Source organism: Lathyrus oleraceus, chromosome 7 (assembly GCF_024323335.1).
Source record: "Lathyrus oleraceus cultivar Zhongwan6 chromosome 7, CAAS_Psat_ZW6_1.0, whole genome shotgun sequence".
NCBI lineage: Eukaryota > Viridiplantae > Streptophyta > Magnoliopsida > Fabales > Fabaceae > Lathyrus > Lathyrus oleraceus.
In genome coordinates this window covers 237,859,796-237,875,043 of record NC_066585.1, presented here as the reverse complement: position 1 = coordinate 237,875,043, position 15,248 = coordinate 237,859,796, and the positions used below count along the sequence as shown (strand labels likewise).

Sequence of the window (15,248 nt, the reverse complement as noted above, 5' to 3'; positions counted from 1 at the left end):
AACCATAACCACTTAACCCAAATCTCAACCTAAAGGATCACTGGACTCTTCTGCCAGAAGTAACTTCCAACTTTTCTTTATTTTTGTAATTTTCTCCTCTCTCATAATCAAAAATAAATTTGTCAATCATGCCTCTATGTCTATTTCTTATATAAGAGTGAATGGTAACCACTGTAATATTGTGTTGTCTCCAAAAAAAAAATAATGCCCACGATAAAACTTTGGTCTGGGAGGAAAATAATTACTCATAGATTCCATAAATCAAATTTTCAAAAATTTAAATAAAACATATCAAGTTAATGGTGAAAAAAACTGTATAAAATTTATTAAAGAACCATCCATCTCAAATTCATTATGAGTAGGAAAACAAAAAATACACGACCACTTTTGAGAAAAGGAAAAAAATCCGGTATATCATATTTTCAAAAGTATATTCCAAACATTTTTCTTTTAAATATACGTGATTCTACTGGATTTTTTTGATTAAGCTATCAGGTTTTTTTTTATTTGTGTTTTGAAAGTATATTTCTAGAAAAACAATAAAAATTGGGAGAAGTAAATTATGAGATGTATTAATTATTGATATTATAAAAATATGTAATGTGTGACATATAAACTGTTGAGTGCCAAACATAAAATTTTATTCTTGTCAATACAATTACAGATTCCATCAAATTAGGTGAATCTTATATAAATTTCATTTTAAAAAAAAACATGTTAAGAGAATGTTTTTTTTAATCATTATTTCAACTTTTTTGCTCGCAATTCCAAATGGAATCTTAAGGCATTTATTTCCGGGAAACATAGTAGCAATGTTTTCGTAAGTGGAGTAACAACTTTAACACCTAGTAAACGTTATGCGTTGACGCTTCTAGTTGAAGCTAAAGAAATGTCACTTTTATTTATTAATTTATATTGTATATAAACCTAAGAACCCCAAACGTCAATATTCATCAATAAGTTTAGACATAGTCTTACTCTCTATGTGATTTTACTAATATCAATAGACCAAATACCTTGTAACATAAAAATGTTCCGATCATCTTTGTTTCCTAGAGTTCTCCTATGTGATATTAGAATTAAATGCTTCCTCTCAATTTTATGGAGCTATGTTTCCCATTATATGAAATGTTGCATCATCACTCTTGCAAGTTATTATTACTCTAATGGTGAAGAACATGCCGTGAAGCAGGACTTGAATAACAGCACTCAAAGTTGTGTGAGACTGTGCAAAGAAGAAATCATTGATGTGATGGAAAAGCTAGGATTAAGAGATGAATTTGAAGGGGTTGCTATAGAGGAATTTGGTGATGAGCAAGAAATTAGTAATATGTTTGAAAATGGGGTTAGTTTGGAAGAGGTGGAGGAAGCTTTCAATGTGTTTGATGAAAACAAAGATGGGTTCATAGAGGCTGTTGAGTTGCAAAGGGTGTTGTGTTGTTTGGGATTTCAGAGAGACTTTGTGGAATGTCAGAAAATGATTAATGTTGTTGATCAAAATGGAGATGAATTAATTGATCGCTATGAGTTTATGAAGTTGATGGAACAAAGCTTCTTTTAATTCAATTAGCGATGTATTCATTACATTGATTCAAGTAATAATAACTTGTATTTCTAAGACAGATTCTTTTAACAAATTCTTGTTAAAGGGAATTTCTATGATGTTTTTTTAGTCTCATTAGTGTTTTAAAGTCCAATTCATGTATTGTATAAATAATCATGGTTATAAATGAAGAGGTTATCAACTTAACTAGTATAGTTTATTGTTGTTATAAAGTTGGTTAATAGGTTATAGAATTAGTTAGACCTATATTAAACATAGGTACATAACCTGTATATAAGTATTTTTTTCTCACTTGTATTATTGAGAAACATAAATTATTCATTAATGGAGAAAGTTTCTTCTTTCTAATTTTGTTACAATCTCATCATTAACATGGTATTAGAGCTCAATGAGATCTGGTGACCACTTTCTTCTTCTCATTTGATTGAACATTCTTCATCTTCTTCGAATTTTCTTTTCCCTTTTTTTTCCGATTCAATCATGGATCACTAAAGCTATGTCGATTTTATCACAAACATGTGTATGTCATACCTCTTTTCCCTGACCACATTGGTCCCATCTCCCATGCTACACCTAATGCTAGTCATAGTTCCTCAGCTACACTCTCTGATTTTAATCTATTATTTTACCGTCTTGCCCTACTTTTGGATAATATATACCAAAATACCAACCTTTTTAGAGTATATACAAAATGACCTACTTTTAAATTTTTTTGTTATTCTTATAAAGCATCAGCCCATTCAATGGACGAAAGAGTTCAAAGTTAAAGGGCTCCGTCCATTCAACGGACGGAAGTGTGTTAATTGTTAGAGGCTTCGTCCATTGGTTTGGAGGAATCTTAGAAATCATTTTAAATTTTTTTTAACTATAAATGAATTAAAATTTAACTATACTTAAAATGATATATAGATTTTAATTAAAATAATATATAGATTTTAATTAGTTTAAATATATAAATATTTTATATAATTATCATAAATAAAAATAAAATTACAATAACCGATATTTAGTGATGATGTTGATTTTGACCTGGTCGTGGTAACCGATGGTCGGTTCCACAATAAGAACATTGTCCAAATTGGGTAGACACTCTACGAAACATATTATCATTTAATGGTTGAGTTGAAGGCTCCGTGTAATCTGTTTGATCCATCAATTCTTCAACCATTTCTGCATTTATAAAGTCTGATGTCATCGCACTGCCATAACTTAATATGGTTCCCTCCCAATTTTGTTGGATAGAGGTAGGCATTGAGCTATTTTGGAAGGGGATGTAACAGTCTTGTGATGTATTTAGGGTAAATTATTGTGACTGGGAAAAAGGATTTGTGTTTGGGGTTTTTGGTAGTTGTGGGTGGTGAGTGATGTTTGTGGTTGGGAGTATGATGTTGATTGGGAAAATTTTGTATTTTTTTGTTAGGTGTTGTAGAGAGTTAGGTTAAATGAAGCATTTGTTGATGATGTTGTTGGCTTAAGGTATAAGGGGATGTGTTAGGATGAAAGGTTATTGGGTGTTAAAGTTAGGTTGTAGGGTTTAAGTGCTTGTTGGTGGTCTGGTGTGTTGGAAGGTTGGAGATGTGGGTTAGTTACGAGGGTCAAATGAGAATTTATTCGGTGATAGAAAAAATTTGATACAGATGCATACCACTCCATGTATTCCCTACTTGGTTTACATTCGTCTGGCATGATATCGCCCTGTAAGACAATATGATGGCGGTTTTGCCATTGACGACGCTCTTGTTTGTAATGATCTTTTCAATTATTGAATTTTCATTGGTCGGACACTTGACTCACGTGATACTCCTCCATGGACTTTGAAGGACCCGATATGTCTTGTGAATTCCAAATTGGAGTTTAAACTTATATGAATGATGCATTTCAACTATAGTGAAACTAATTAAATGTGTTTTTGAACTCCACATGTTAGCTTCAGTTGGATTCTCATCTTGAAGGTTAAGATAGGGTCTCCATAAAAATTGTTACATAAATTCATATGACTAGTTAAAAAAAATATAAACAGTAAGTAGTAGAAGTTAAGTCTTTAAGATATTACATCATCCACCTGGAAATGATCGATGAAAGCCCGATATGCAGGAGCACAAGAATGGGGAGTTTGATCGTAATTCATCCCATATGCGGACCACCTAAAAAGAAATAGTCATTAATTAGAAAATACACCGAATAAAGGTGAATTTACTTGTTCAATGGTATTGACCCAAAATGACCTATAATATTGCCTCTTGGCACATGCATTTTAATGTTGAATTTGAACCTCCTCCAAACATAAAAGTTGAAGTAGAAATCTTGAGTTTGATCATGAAATTTAAATGGTTTTCATATCATAAAAATTGAGCAAGTTATGGTCTTGGGAAGTTGATCTCCATTCTAGGGTTTAGACAAAATGACATATAATCTTTCACCATAAAAAATGACTTTCTAAGAAAATATAGCTCTTGACTTAAACATGAAAGTTGTTAGGAATGTAATTTTGAGTAACTTTACTCTTGGAATCATTTTCATATGACAAAAATTGTAGGAGATAGGGTCTAGGAAATCCCAGCTTTGACAAGTTGACTTTCTCTGGTCAACCACCATGAACCATCATGCTAGCTTGACACTCTCTTGACTTTTGGGACTCATGGAGGATCATATATGCATAAGATGATATAGTGTAAAGTATACCTTGAAATATTTGATCAATTGTTGAAGAAACTTGTTGAAGAAGTCACACAAGATACTCAGATGAATTAGGGTTTCCAAGGAAAACAATCTTCAAACTCTTGATGAATTCTTGATAAAAATGATATGTGAAGATCATAGGGACCCATATATGATGACTAAAACCAATTTGAACCATTTCTTGATTGAACTCCTTGCATTGAGGGTCTCAAACCCTAGATATGAGCTCGATGAAGCATAGGTGAGCACACATACTACCTACAAAAGAATTAAATTATACATTGACATATTTTTGGTATTTTGGTTAGTAAATAATGGAAAAAAAACAAAGTATGATACAATCAAAAGTACTTGATAATCTCTCCCAATGCAAACCCAATGAATGAGGGGTGAGGAGGATCCTAAGGTGTGATCCCAAAGCCAGTGCATATGATGAGATAGCATGAGGGATCTTAGGGTCAAAATTGGGGTCTTACAATTACACTTGTCACTGATTTTGTAGGCGGAGGACAATACACAGTATCATTCCCTTCCCATCGAACAGACGACAGCCACTCAAATGAGCTTTCCCCATTTTCCCTCCAACGGTCTTATGCTTATTCTATATAAGTAAGACTTGGAGACTTGAAGAAAAACGTCGGTGACACAATATTTTGGCAAGTTATTTTCTTTGTGAAAAGCTATCATTATTTTGTACACAATTTTTCTTTAAGTGTTTATTATTCATTTGTGTAAAATTTGCTTGTGTAGAAGCATCTTGTAACATACAAAATATTATTTAAACTATTTGTTTGATTTCTTAAGGAAGTTATCCTTGAGAAGACAAAGAAGGTTGTTCTTTGTGAGTCCTTAAGGAGAATATGATATATAGTTGGATCCTTAAGAAGACAAAGAAGGTTATTCTTTATGTTTGTTGTAATCTGTTTATAATAGTGGATTAAGTTCTTGTGTATAAGGCAAAATCACTATGGCGGGTGGACTGGATTAACTTTGAGTTTCAAGCGAATCAGGATAAAAATACTTATGTTTTTATCTCTTTGTTGTAAACTTGTTAGTGGTGTTCTTGTTTTGGAAAAAGCCTTTGCTTGTAAAACTCATGTCAAACCCCCTATTCTTGTGTTTTTCACACTTTCAATTGGCATCAGAGCTCCGGTTCTGATTGTGATAAAAAGTTTTATCAACACCTCACAATGTTCAGTATGGATCCAGTTTATGTGAGAAACAATGGCTGCTGCTAACGTTGTTAATAATAATGAAAAAGATCATTATAGTGCAAAACTACATATCTTTGATGGTGAGAAATTTGACTATTGAAAAGATAGAATAGAAAGTTTCTTTCTTGGTTATGATGTTGATCTCTAGGATCTTGTAGTCGATGGCTACGTTCACCCAGTAAATACTGAAGGAAATACTATAGCAAGAAGTGTTATGTCTGATCAACAGAAGAAAGATTTCAAAAATCATCATAAGGCCAGAACCATATTGCTTAATGTTATCTCTTATACGGAGTATGAGAAGATAACAAACAAAGATTCTTCCAAATCCATTTTTGACTCTCTGAGGATGACTCATGAGGAAAATCCTCAAGTAAGGGAGACAAAGGCCTTAGCCTTAATCCAGAAATATGAGGCATTTAAAATGGAAGATGATGAAACAATTGAGACTATGTTCTTAAGGTTTCAAATGTTGGTTGCAGGACTTAAAGTTCTGGACAAAGGATATTCTATAGTGATCATGTCAAGAAAACTATCAAAAGTCTTCCCTAAAAAATGGAGACCTATGATAAATGCCTTGAAGTTGGCAAAGGATGTCAAAAGCATTAGTCTTGAAGAAATTGTTAGTTCTTTAAGAAGCCATGAGATTGAGGTAGAAGAAGATGAACCTCAAAAGCGAGGTAAATCTATTGCTCTAAAATCCAAGTCTGAGAAGAAAAGAGCCTATCAAATTGAGGAAGAATCAGAAGGATCTGGTGAAGGCTCATATGATGGTGATGATGATGAGTTGTCTCTAATCTCAAAGAGAGTCAACAGACTCTAGAAACACAAGCAAAGTGGTAAAGGCAATTTTTTTTAATTCGTCCTCAATCACACGAAGATTCTTCTATTTTTTTCCCTTTAAAAAATTTACCCATCAATAACTTATTAAATATCATATAACTTTTAAGGACTTATATCTATTTTGTCTCTAACAAATTGACGATTTTTAAAAAATCTCTCTATCATGTCATTATTTTTTTATAATTAAAATAAGAGAATTATTTAGGTAAATGAAAAAAAAATTAAAACAAGTCTAAACTATAAATTTCTTTACGCCTGTAAAAAAAACATAGATGTTATTTTTGTTTTTATATTATATATTCTTCTTCTTCTTTCATTTTTCTTTATTGTATCTTTATTGAAAAATGAATTTTATAAAATCAGTCTTTCATTAACACATCTAACTTCATTAATACATCTAATGCAACAGTTTCAAACCAATAAAAATACATCAAATTCCCTCTCACTCATTTTTCTACACATAGAGAAGGAAATGAGAAATAATGATAGAGCTTGTTAGCTATTAACTTATTCATAACAGTTTTCTAACTGTTTTAGAGTTAGTTATAACTATATGTTACAACTGGCATAGTTAGTTAGGTTAGTTACTTACACTATAAGCTACTTCTATTATAGCTTCATCTTATATATAAACACAATACCAACTTGATCAATGTAAGAGATTTTTACTACATCTTTCTGCTTTTCTATTCCTCTTCCTCTTCCTCCATGTTCATAGCTTGTATCCATGGAGTTGCAATATCATAATACGGTATCAGTCGCATACGATCCGCAATCCATTTCTTAGTTTCTTCTTCATCATCTTCATCAATCAATATTCTTTTCTTCTTCTTCTTCTTCTTCTTCTTTGCACCTGCAAATTCTTATTTTATGTTTCTTTCGATCCAATTCACCATGCCACCGCGTGTTGCTTCAGTTGCACAAAGAATCACTAATGCTGATGTTTATTCCGTTTACTATGTTCATCGTAGCAAAGGTCCAGACGCGGTTAGAATCACACCATAATTGAATGGATCCAATTACATCTCATGGTCTAGATCCATGCAACTTGGTGCAAAGAATAAGCTAGCTTTCTTTGATGGTCTTATTGCAGTTTCCTGGTATTTATGATCTGAATCGCATTGCATGGGAACAATGTAATTGTTTGGTGCACTCATGGATCATAAACTATATTACTACTCCAATTGCTCAGACCATTGTTTTCTTGGAAAACTCCATCGATGTATGAAATGATCTTAAGACTCAAGTTCTGTTAATGGACTCTTTACCGTTTATCAATAGAATCTATTCTATGGTCATTCAAGAAGAGAATACGAATGATTCCCTGCTCTCAAAAACTTATTCTATTCCTGCCACTGATGACACCAATATCTTGATTAATTCCTATGATGCAAGAAAACCTTATGGTAAGGCTTCTAATTCAGCTGGTGGTTTTCATCAATCCAAGAAAGATGGAAGAATGTGCACATACTGTAATAAATCATGTCACACAGTTGAAGTTTGTTATCGCAAGCATGGCTTTCCTCCAAGTTCCAATCGCATCTCAACTTCAGTCACTCATTTTGGTCATTCACCAATTGAGAATTCAGGTAGTTCACAAACTTCTGAATTATTATGTTCAATGGATATCAATAATACCTTTTGGATCATTGACTCAGGTTCCAATGATCATGTTTGATCTTCCCTACACTGCTTTAGCTCATATCATCAAATTCAACCGGTTAATGTTTGCTTATCTCATTGTGCTTGATGATTATAATATATTTGTTTGGATCAGTTTACTAAAATCCAAAGCAGAAGTATCTGAACATGTAAACAGTTCATTATACTTGTTGAAAACCAGTTCCGAACATGCCCTAAAAATGTGAGGTCACACAATGGACCTGAATTTCTAATACCTCAATTATATGCTTCAAAGGGCATTGTGCATCAGAGGTCTTGTGTTGAATCTCCCCAGCAAAATGGCTGGGTGGTGAGGAAACATCAACATTTTCTCAATGTAGTTTCTTGTGTTGAATCTCCCCTATCAGTCAAACTTACCAAAAACATTGGTCTTATGCAGTTTCTTAGAAAACAAGCACTTGGAAATTGGTAGATATTCCAACCAATGTGAAGCCAATAGGTTATAGACGGATCTACAAAATAAAACACAAAGCAGATGGTAGCATAGGAAGATTTAAAGCATGTTTGGTTGCAAAGGGATATAATCAAATTGAAGGCTTGGATTATTCTGATGCATTCTCACCGTTGCAAAGCTAACTACAATCAGACTTGTTTTAGCTTTATCCTCTATCAACAATTGGCATTTACATCAACTTGATGTAAACAATGCCTTCCTACATGGTGAGTTGCATGAAGATGTTTACATGGTACTTCCTCCTGGTGTTAAATCATCTAAACCTAATCAGGTTTGCAAGCTGAGTAAGTCCCTTTATGGCTTGAAACAGGCAAGTTGCCAATGGTATGAAAAGCGAGCCTCACTTCTCCTTCACCATGGCTATTCACAAACACCCTCAGATCAATAATTGTTTGTTAAGAAGACACCTTCATCATTCACAATCCTACTTGTTTATGTTGATGATGTGATTCTAGCAGGCGATTCAATAGCTGAGTTTCAACACATAAAGAATGTCCTACATCAAGCCTTCAAAATCAAAGATCTTGGCACACTTAAATACTTCTTAGGATTGGAGGTTGCACACTCGAAACAAGGAATCACCATATGCCAAAGGAAGTATTGTCTTGACATATTAACTGACTCAGCTTTCCTTGGTTCCCAAACTGTTAACACATCTTCTGACCCTACAATAAAATTGTGCCACGACCAAAGTCGTGCATTTGAAGACACTCCGGCATAAAGAAGACTCATTGGAAGATTAATATATCTCAATACCACCAGACCAGACATCACGTTCATCACTCAACAACTCAGTCAATTCTTATCTAAACCATTCGTAATTCATTATAATGCAGCTTGTAGGGTGTTGTGATACTTGAAAAGTTGCCCAAGTCGTGGTCTTCTTTTTCCTAGAAATTCAGCCATTCATTTGTCAGGTTTTTTAGATGTTGACTGGGCAGGTTGCTTGGACACTAGGAGATCAGTATCAGGCTCGTGTTTTTACATAGGATCTTTCCTCATTTCATGGAGGACCAAGAAGCAAACTAATGTGTCACACTCTTCCTCAGAAGATGAATATTGATCATTGGCATCAACAACATTTGAACTTATATGGATCCTCTACTTGCTTAATGATCTGCACATCAGATGCTCCAAGCCACCGATTCTTTTTTGTGACAACCAAAGTGCTCAATACATAGATGTGAATCTTGTCTCTCACGAGAGAACTAAACACCTTGACATTGATTCTCATATCTTTCGTGAAAAGTTCTTAGCATGTGTCATGAAGCTCATTCTGGTTTCATCCAACAATCAACTTGCAAATTTTTTCACAAAATCTCTACTTCCAAAACCATTTCATGCATTGATGTCTCAGTTGAACGTACTCAACATCTACCAAAGTTCAACTTGTAAGAGGCTGTTAACTGATTCATAACAGTTTTCTAACTATCCTAGAGTTAGTTATAACTATATGTTACAGCAGGCATAGTTAGTTAGATTAGTTAATTACACTATAAGTTACTTCTACTATAACTTCATGTTGTATATAAACACAATACCAACTTGATCAATTTAAGAGAATTTTACTGCATATTTCAGCTTTTCTATTCCTCTTTTCTCCATGTTCATAGTTTGTATCCATGGAGTTGCAATATCATAATATTAGCAACCAAAGTAGAGGAGAAGGGAAAGAATAGAGAATGAAGATTTTGAATGGTTGGTGACCAAGGAAAAAAAAGGAACAACCTCTTATTCTTCCAAAAGCTCAACCACCAACATTCACCATCGCCCTCGAACCCTAATGTGAGTTCCATTTAATTCATTTTTTTCATGCATGTCTATCAATTTCAGATATTAGAGTAGTTAATAGAGAAACTGAGTGTTTTGGAAACAAATTTGGGTGTAAGAATGATTCTTTGTTAAAAAGTTGATTTTATTAATTGATGAGTGGTTTATGTAGAATGTTGCTATTGTTTTGGCAAATGAAGAAAATGAGTGTGGTTTTAATTCTTAAAAGCTAGTGTGACGTTGTTAGAATGGGTTTGGAATTGGGTAAACGAATTGCATGACTTATTTCTATGCATGTTAATGCTTGCATGTTGATTCTTGAGTAACTTAATCTAGTTTAAGTTTAGTGTTATGTTACAATTGAAATTGTTGCTAATAATTTTAATTCCATTTCATACTCCTATCTTAATTTGATCCAAAGCTAGATTCTCATAAACTAATTAAAATGATATAATTTCTCATCAAGTTTTAATATTTTTCATTCCTATATTAACCCTGTATCTATGTTACTTTTGAAGTTGCATGGTTGTGATCCCTCTAAGGTGCTACTCATGTGCGTTTTTAAATTCCAATATTGTCTTTTCTAAATTGTGTCTGATGTACTGCTTGATTCATTCGGATAATACTTTCCAATTTGGTATAATTCTATTCTGAGTTCAACATACTTGTTTTCATTCGGAATCACATAATTATAAACACATTGAAATCTAGTGTGCTGGTTTTTTCTTTACCATTTTTTATATGTAATTTGGGGAAGGTTTCAATATGATGTGTCATTCATTTTTCATCTCTTGTTCACCAATACTAAAGTTTCTTTTTGTTGGGCATGCTCTTTACTCAGATTCTTTTTTCGGCCAGGTTTACATGATTATTTGTATCAGATTTAATCCTTCTTAACCATTGTGTGATGGGTATTTGTATGAATTAAATTATTTGAATTAATTATTCATAATTCTTTATGCTTGCTTTCTATCGTAAAATGCTTAAGTAAACTTTTGTTAGGAATTGTGTTATGAATTCAGTTATGAGTTGGACAGTATAATCAATTATGAATAACTAGATTGTATACTGAAACAGTTAAGTCATTTTTTCTGTTTCTCTATATGTTTTGATTCAGTGCTCATCAACATGGCTTCTAATTCTTCATCATCATAAGAGACAAGTTTTTTAAATTATTTGAGTATGTTTTTTTTTTGTCATTTGCTATAAACATTGATTGGTTGGAATTTTTCAAGTTATATACAGATATGATTCTTTGCTGGGGATCATTAATTTAATGAGACTTGTTTATCATATAAAATGACACCGAGAAGAAGAACACTTAAATCACAATTGTGAAAGATTTATATTAACAGTTGAACAATTGTTATTAGGTAGGGTGTGATTGTATGCAAGTTGCTTACAATCACGGTCCAGTGGTAAAAAATTGGAAAGCGTGTTACCTATAACCACGGTGAAAAGTTTAAAGGTTTTGGATTCGATATCCAGCAACGTCATTTTTGTTGTTTAAACAACAATCTTTCAGTACGGTTTTATCTTTCAACCGTGGTGATATGTTCTTTTGAGTTTATTATAACATATGTGGAATGTTTATTTTATCAACTACTCACTAACCATATAACATTCCAATGTGATATAGAAATTAATAATTTGACAAATTAATTTATAGTAGAATAACAAATTACAATAATCAATGTTTTTTTTATGTATCTATCTTGCTTTTTTAAGTGTTAGAATTATGTTCAATGTTTGTGACTCTTCAACAATGATTCATTGAACTAATAAAGAATAAAGTGTTGATTGAAGAGCTACAAACATTAGACCAAATTCTAACTCTCTAAGAGGGAGAGAGTTACATAGAATGAAAGAAAGAAATATTGAAAAATATTTATCAACGTAAGTTGTTCTCTAAAATAACTTAATTTTTTAATTAAAAAATTCTAATTTAATTAAAAAAGTTATTTAGTTAGTGATGAGTCGGTAAAACGCTCAAACCATATATGACATAATAAACTCGACTAATATAAGTGTTGGTTTAACGTAGTGAAAACTGAAATATACAAGATATATCATTAAAATTCAATAACATACAACATATAAATCATCATAAATGACATCAACTTTTATCAACAACATCATACAATATTTATCAACAACAACATATATCAACAAAAACTAAATCATCAACAACATCCAACTTTTATCAACAAAAACACACCTTAAAGAAAATACAACATATAACAATTAAAAACTAAATCAAAAACAACATACAACTTTTATCAACAACAACATCTCTTTAACAACATACAACATATATCAACAAAAACTAAATCATCGACGACATAAATTTTTTATCAACAACAACATAGTTTAATCAACAAACAACATATATCAACAAAAACTAAATCATAAAAAGCATACAACTTATATCAACAGCAACAAACCTTAACCAACATATAACATATAACAATAAAAAGGAAATCAACAAAAAAATAAAATATAGAAGTGGTATACATCGTTCATTGCAAATGAAAAGCGCGAGAGAGTGTTGTGATTTCGTTTTGATCTATTAAATACGAATTGACCATTTGAAAAACAGAGATCAAAGTAGAGACAACAAAAAAAAAAACGAATGAAAGAAAGTGTGTAGAGGAATGACTACCTTGAAAGTTCTTCAAAAGTATGAGTATTAGAATCTATACAGAGAAAAATGGAAGAAAGCGTATGAATAACATGATTACCTTTAAGAAGAAGAAGAAGAAGAAATATAAAGAAGAAACAATGTTTAACTTTGATTACCTTTTAGTATGAAGAAGAAGAAAGAGAAATTTGTGGATGAAGAAGAGAGACAGGTTCGTTGGATGTAGAAGCAAGAGATGTTAGGTTTGTGTGTTTTGAGCAAGACGACTATTATTTGTTAAACCTTGATAATTTCGCTTATATATATACATATATATATATATGTAAAATTTATCACCGCGGTTGATAACAAATACCGTGATAAAGTTTCAATATTATTCACAACGATTTTTGGTACTGATCATGGTGATAAGTATCTAAATTTTAATATATTTATAAGAGTATATAAACAAGTCATTTTTGTAAAAAAAATAAAAAATTGTTGGTGTTCAGATTCGAACCATACAATATTTCATCTATCACCATGATTATTATTATGAACCAAAATAAAAATGATTTCAAACGCATTAAGTGATATAATATTATAAAATACATATCTTGTAGTAGTGTGATTTTAACTTCAAGTGCGGAAGACTAATTAAAGTTCATATTGGAAAAAATATATTTTAATTAATGTCTTAACATTGATTGATATCTTAACATTGATTTGTATTCCTATTAGATTTATAGATACGCCTTCAGAAAACTTTTCTTTTGTGCCCAAGCATATCAGTAACCAAATACTTTGAAAGGTTGTCCTATTGAAGCGTGACGTGCTACGCATGCTATCCGAGATTAATAATATTGATTTTTATTACATATCATAACTATTTTTGTTAGAATTAATTAAGACGGTAGATATTTTAATTTTGATGGTTACTATTCTTAGACTATACAACTTTTTTTATTAGTGCTTATTCATTACTATTCAGTATATTTATTTGTAAGACTATTATAAATACAATTAGTGTTATATAACTAAAGACACATAATTTACAAAATTCTATATAGTATCAATTGTTTGTGGTTCATCCTAGGGTTGTTCTACATTTTTCTTTCTGAATACATCCTCAGTCCAGCCACTATTTTACACACTTTTTAGCAGGGCTATATCATGTTCAATCTACCACCATGAAATTTCGGAGAGCATGAAAATCATTTTCATGATGTTGTATTTCATCCTACACGCTGCGATTTTTTTCTCAAAATGCCCCAAAGCTGAAATTAATTTCCCACAATATTCTAGTCTGAAAAAAAATTCTCAATCTGCCCCCTTTTCTTATTTGGGCTCATCCATTCATTGGGCGAGTTGCTGAAGCTCATTTTGCACTGGGTAGGCTCGGCCATTCATTGGCCGAGCTAGTGAAGGGATTAAATTTTTTTATTTTTTATTATTTTAAAAACTATTATATAATTAAATAACTTTATTAAAATTATTATTAAATAATTTTCTAATTAATTCTATATTTAATTAATATAATTGATTTTTTTTTAAATAATAATAATATTTTTATAAAATACAAATAATAGTTTTCTAATATTGTTTTATTAAAATATTAATAATAAAAATGATTATTTTTTATAGTATTAATAATAAAAATAATTTTTTTCTTATATATTAATAATAAAAATGATATGTTTCCCTCCAAATTTTCAATAATTTTTTGGGAATGATATGTTTCCCTCCAAAATTTCAATGGATGAGTAATTGCTTTGTGTTTGTACTGTCTCGGCCAATGATTGGTCGAGTATTCAAGTATTAATTTTCTATAAATAGCAGAACTGGTAGAAATGTAACTTAGATCACAAAATCCTTTCTTTTGGTCAGAATGTCTGTTTGGGGTCTTGTATTTTATGGACAAGGTGAAAAAATCAGTGTTTGTCTTGATCCGCAATGGAATTTCAGAACACTGATTTCAGCCATCCACACTGGCTTCCGACAGTTGGGCGGATGTCGTATAAAGGTGAGGAAAGTAGAGTATCGTTGACCATACATAACGTTGACTGATGCAAGCCCCGATGGTACGTACATGTATTACCTGGATCGTATAGAAAATGATTAAGATGTTCAGTGTATGTTTTTGGCACATAATGATGAAGTTAATAGAGGAGTTGAAGGTCCACTTGTGCTGGTTGTTGTTGTTGATTATTTTTTTAATTACCACTTGTGTTGGTTGTTGTTGTTTAGTTAATGTGATCGTACTTTGTAACCAGAAGCCTTTGATTATCAAATGTATTTCATAATTGTTTTTTCCCAAAAGACATTAGAAATACACAATGGTTTATATATAGTACGTGCATAGTAGTTAATAATTAAAAAAAAACATAATCATCTGGACGGATATTTAAAATAACAACATAA

General features: G+C 31.6%; 1 protein-coding gene across 1 annotated transcript; it reads left to right on the top strand.

The window, feature by feature from the left end:
• Positions 1 to 966: 966 nt before the first annotated feature.
• LOC127105194 (probable calcium-binding protein CML46) lies at positions 967 to 1,750 on the top strand. Its single transcript, XM_051042361.1, has one exon. The coding sequence runs from the start codon at positions 1,031 to 1,033 to the stop codon at positions 1,559 to 1,561; it is 531 nt and encodes a 176-aa protein (XP_050898318.1). The 5' UTR covers positions 967 to 1,030; the 3' UTR covers positions 1,562 to 1,750.
• Positions 1,751 to 15,248: the final 13,498 nt, after the last annotated feature.

What these genes read in the sequence shown, in the direction of transcription:
- LOC127105194 (XM_051042361.1), top strand. Translation starts at nt 1,031, where the DNA reads ATGTTCCGATCATCTTTGTTTCCTAGAGTTCTCCTATGTGATATTAGA.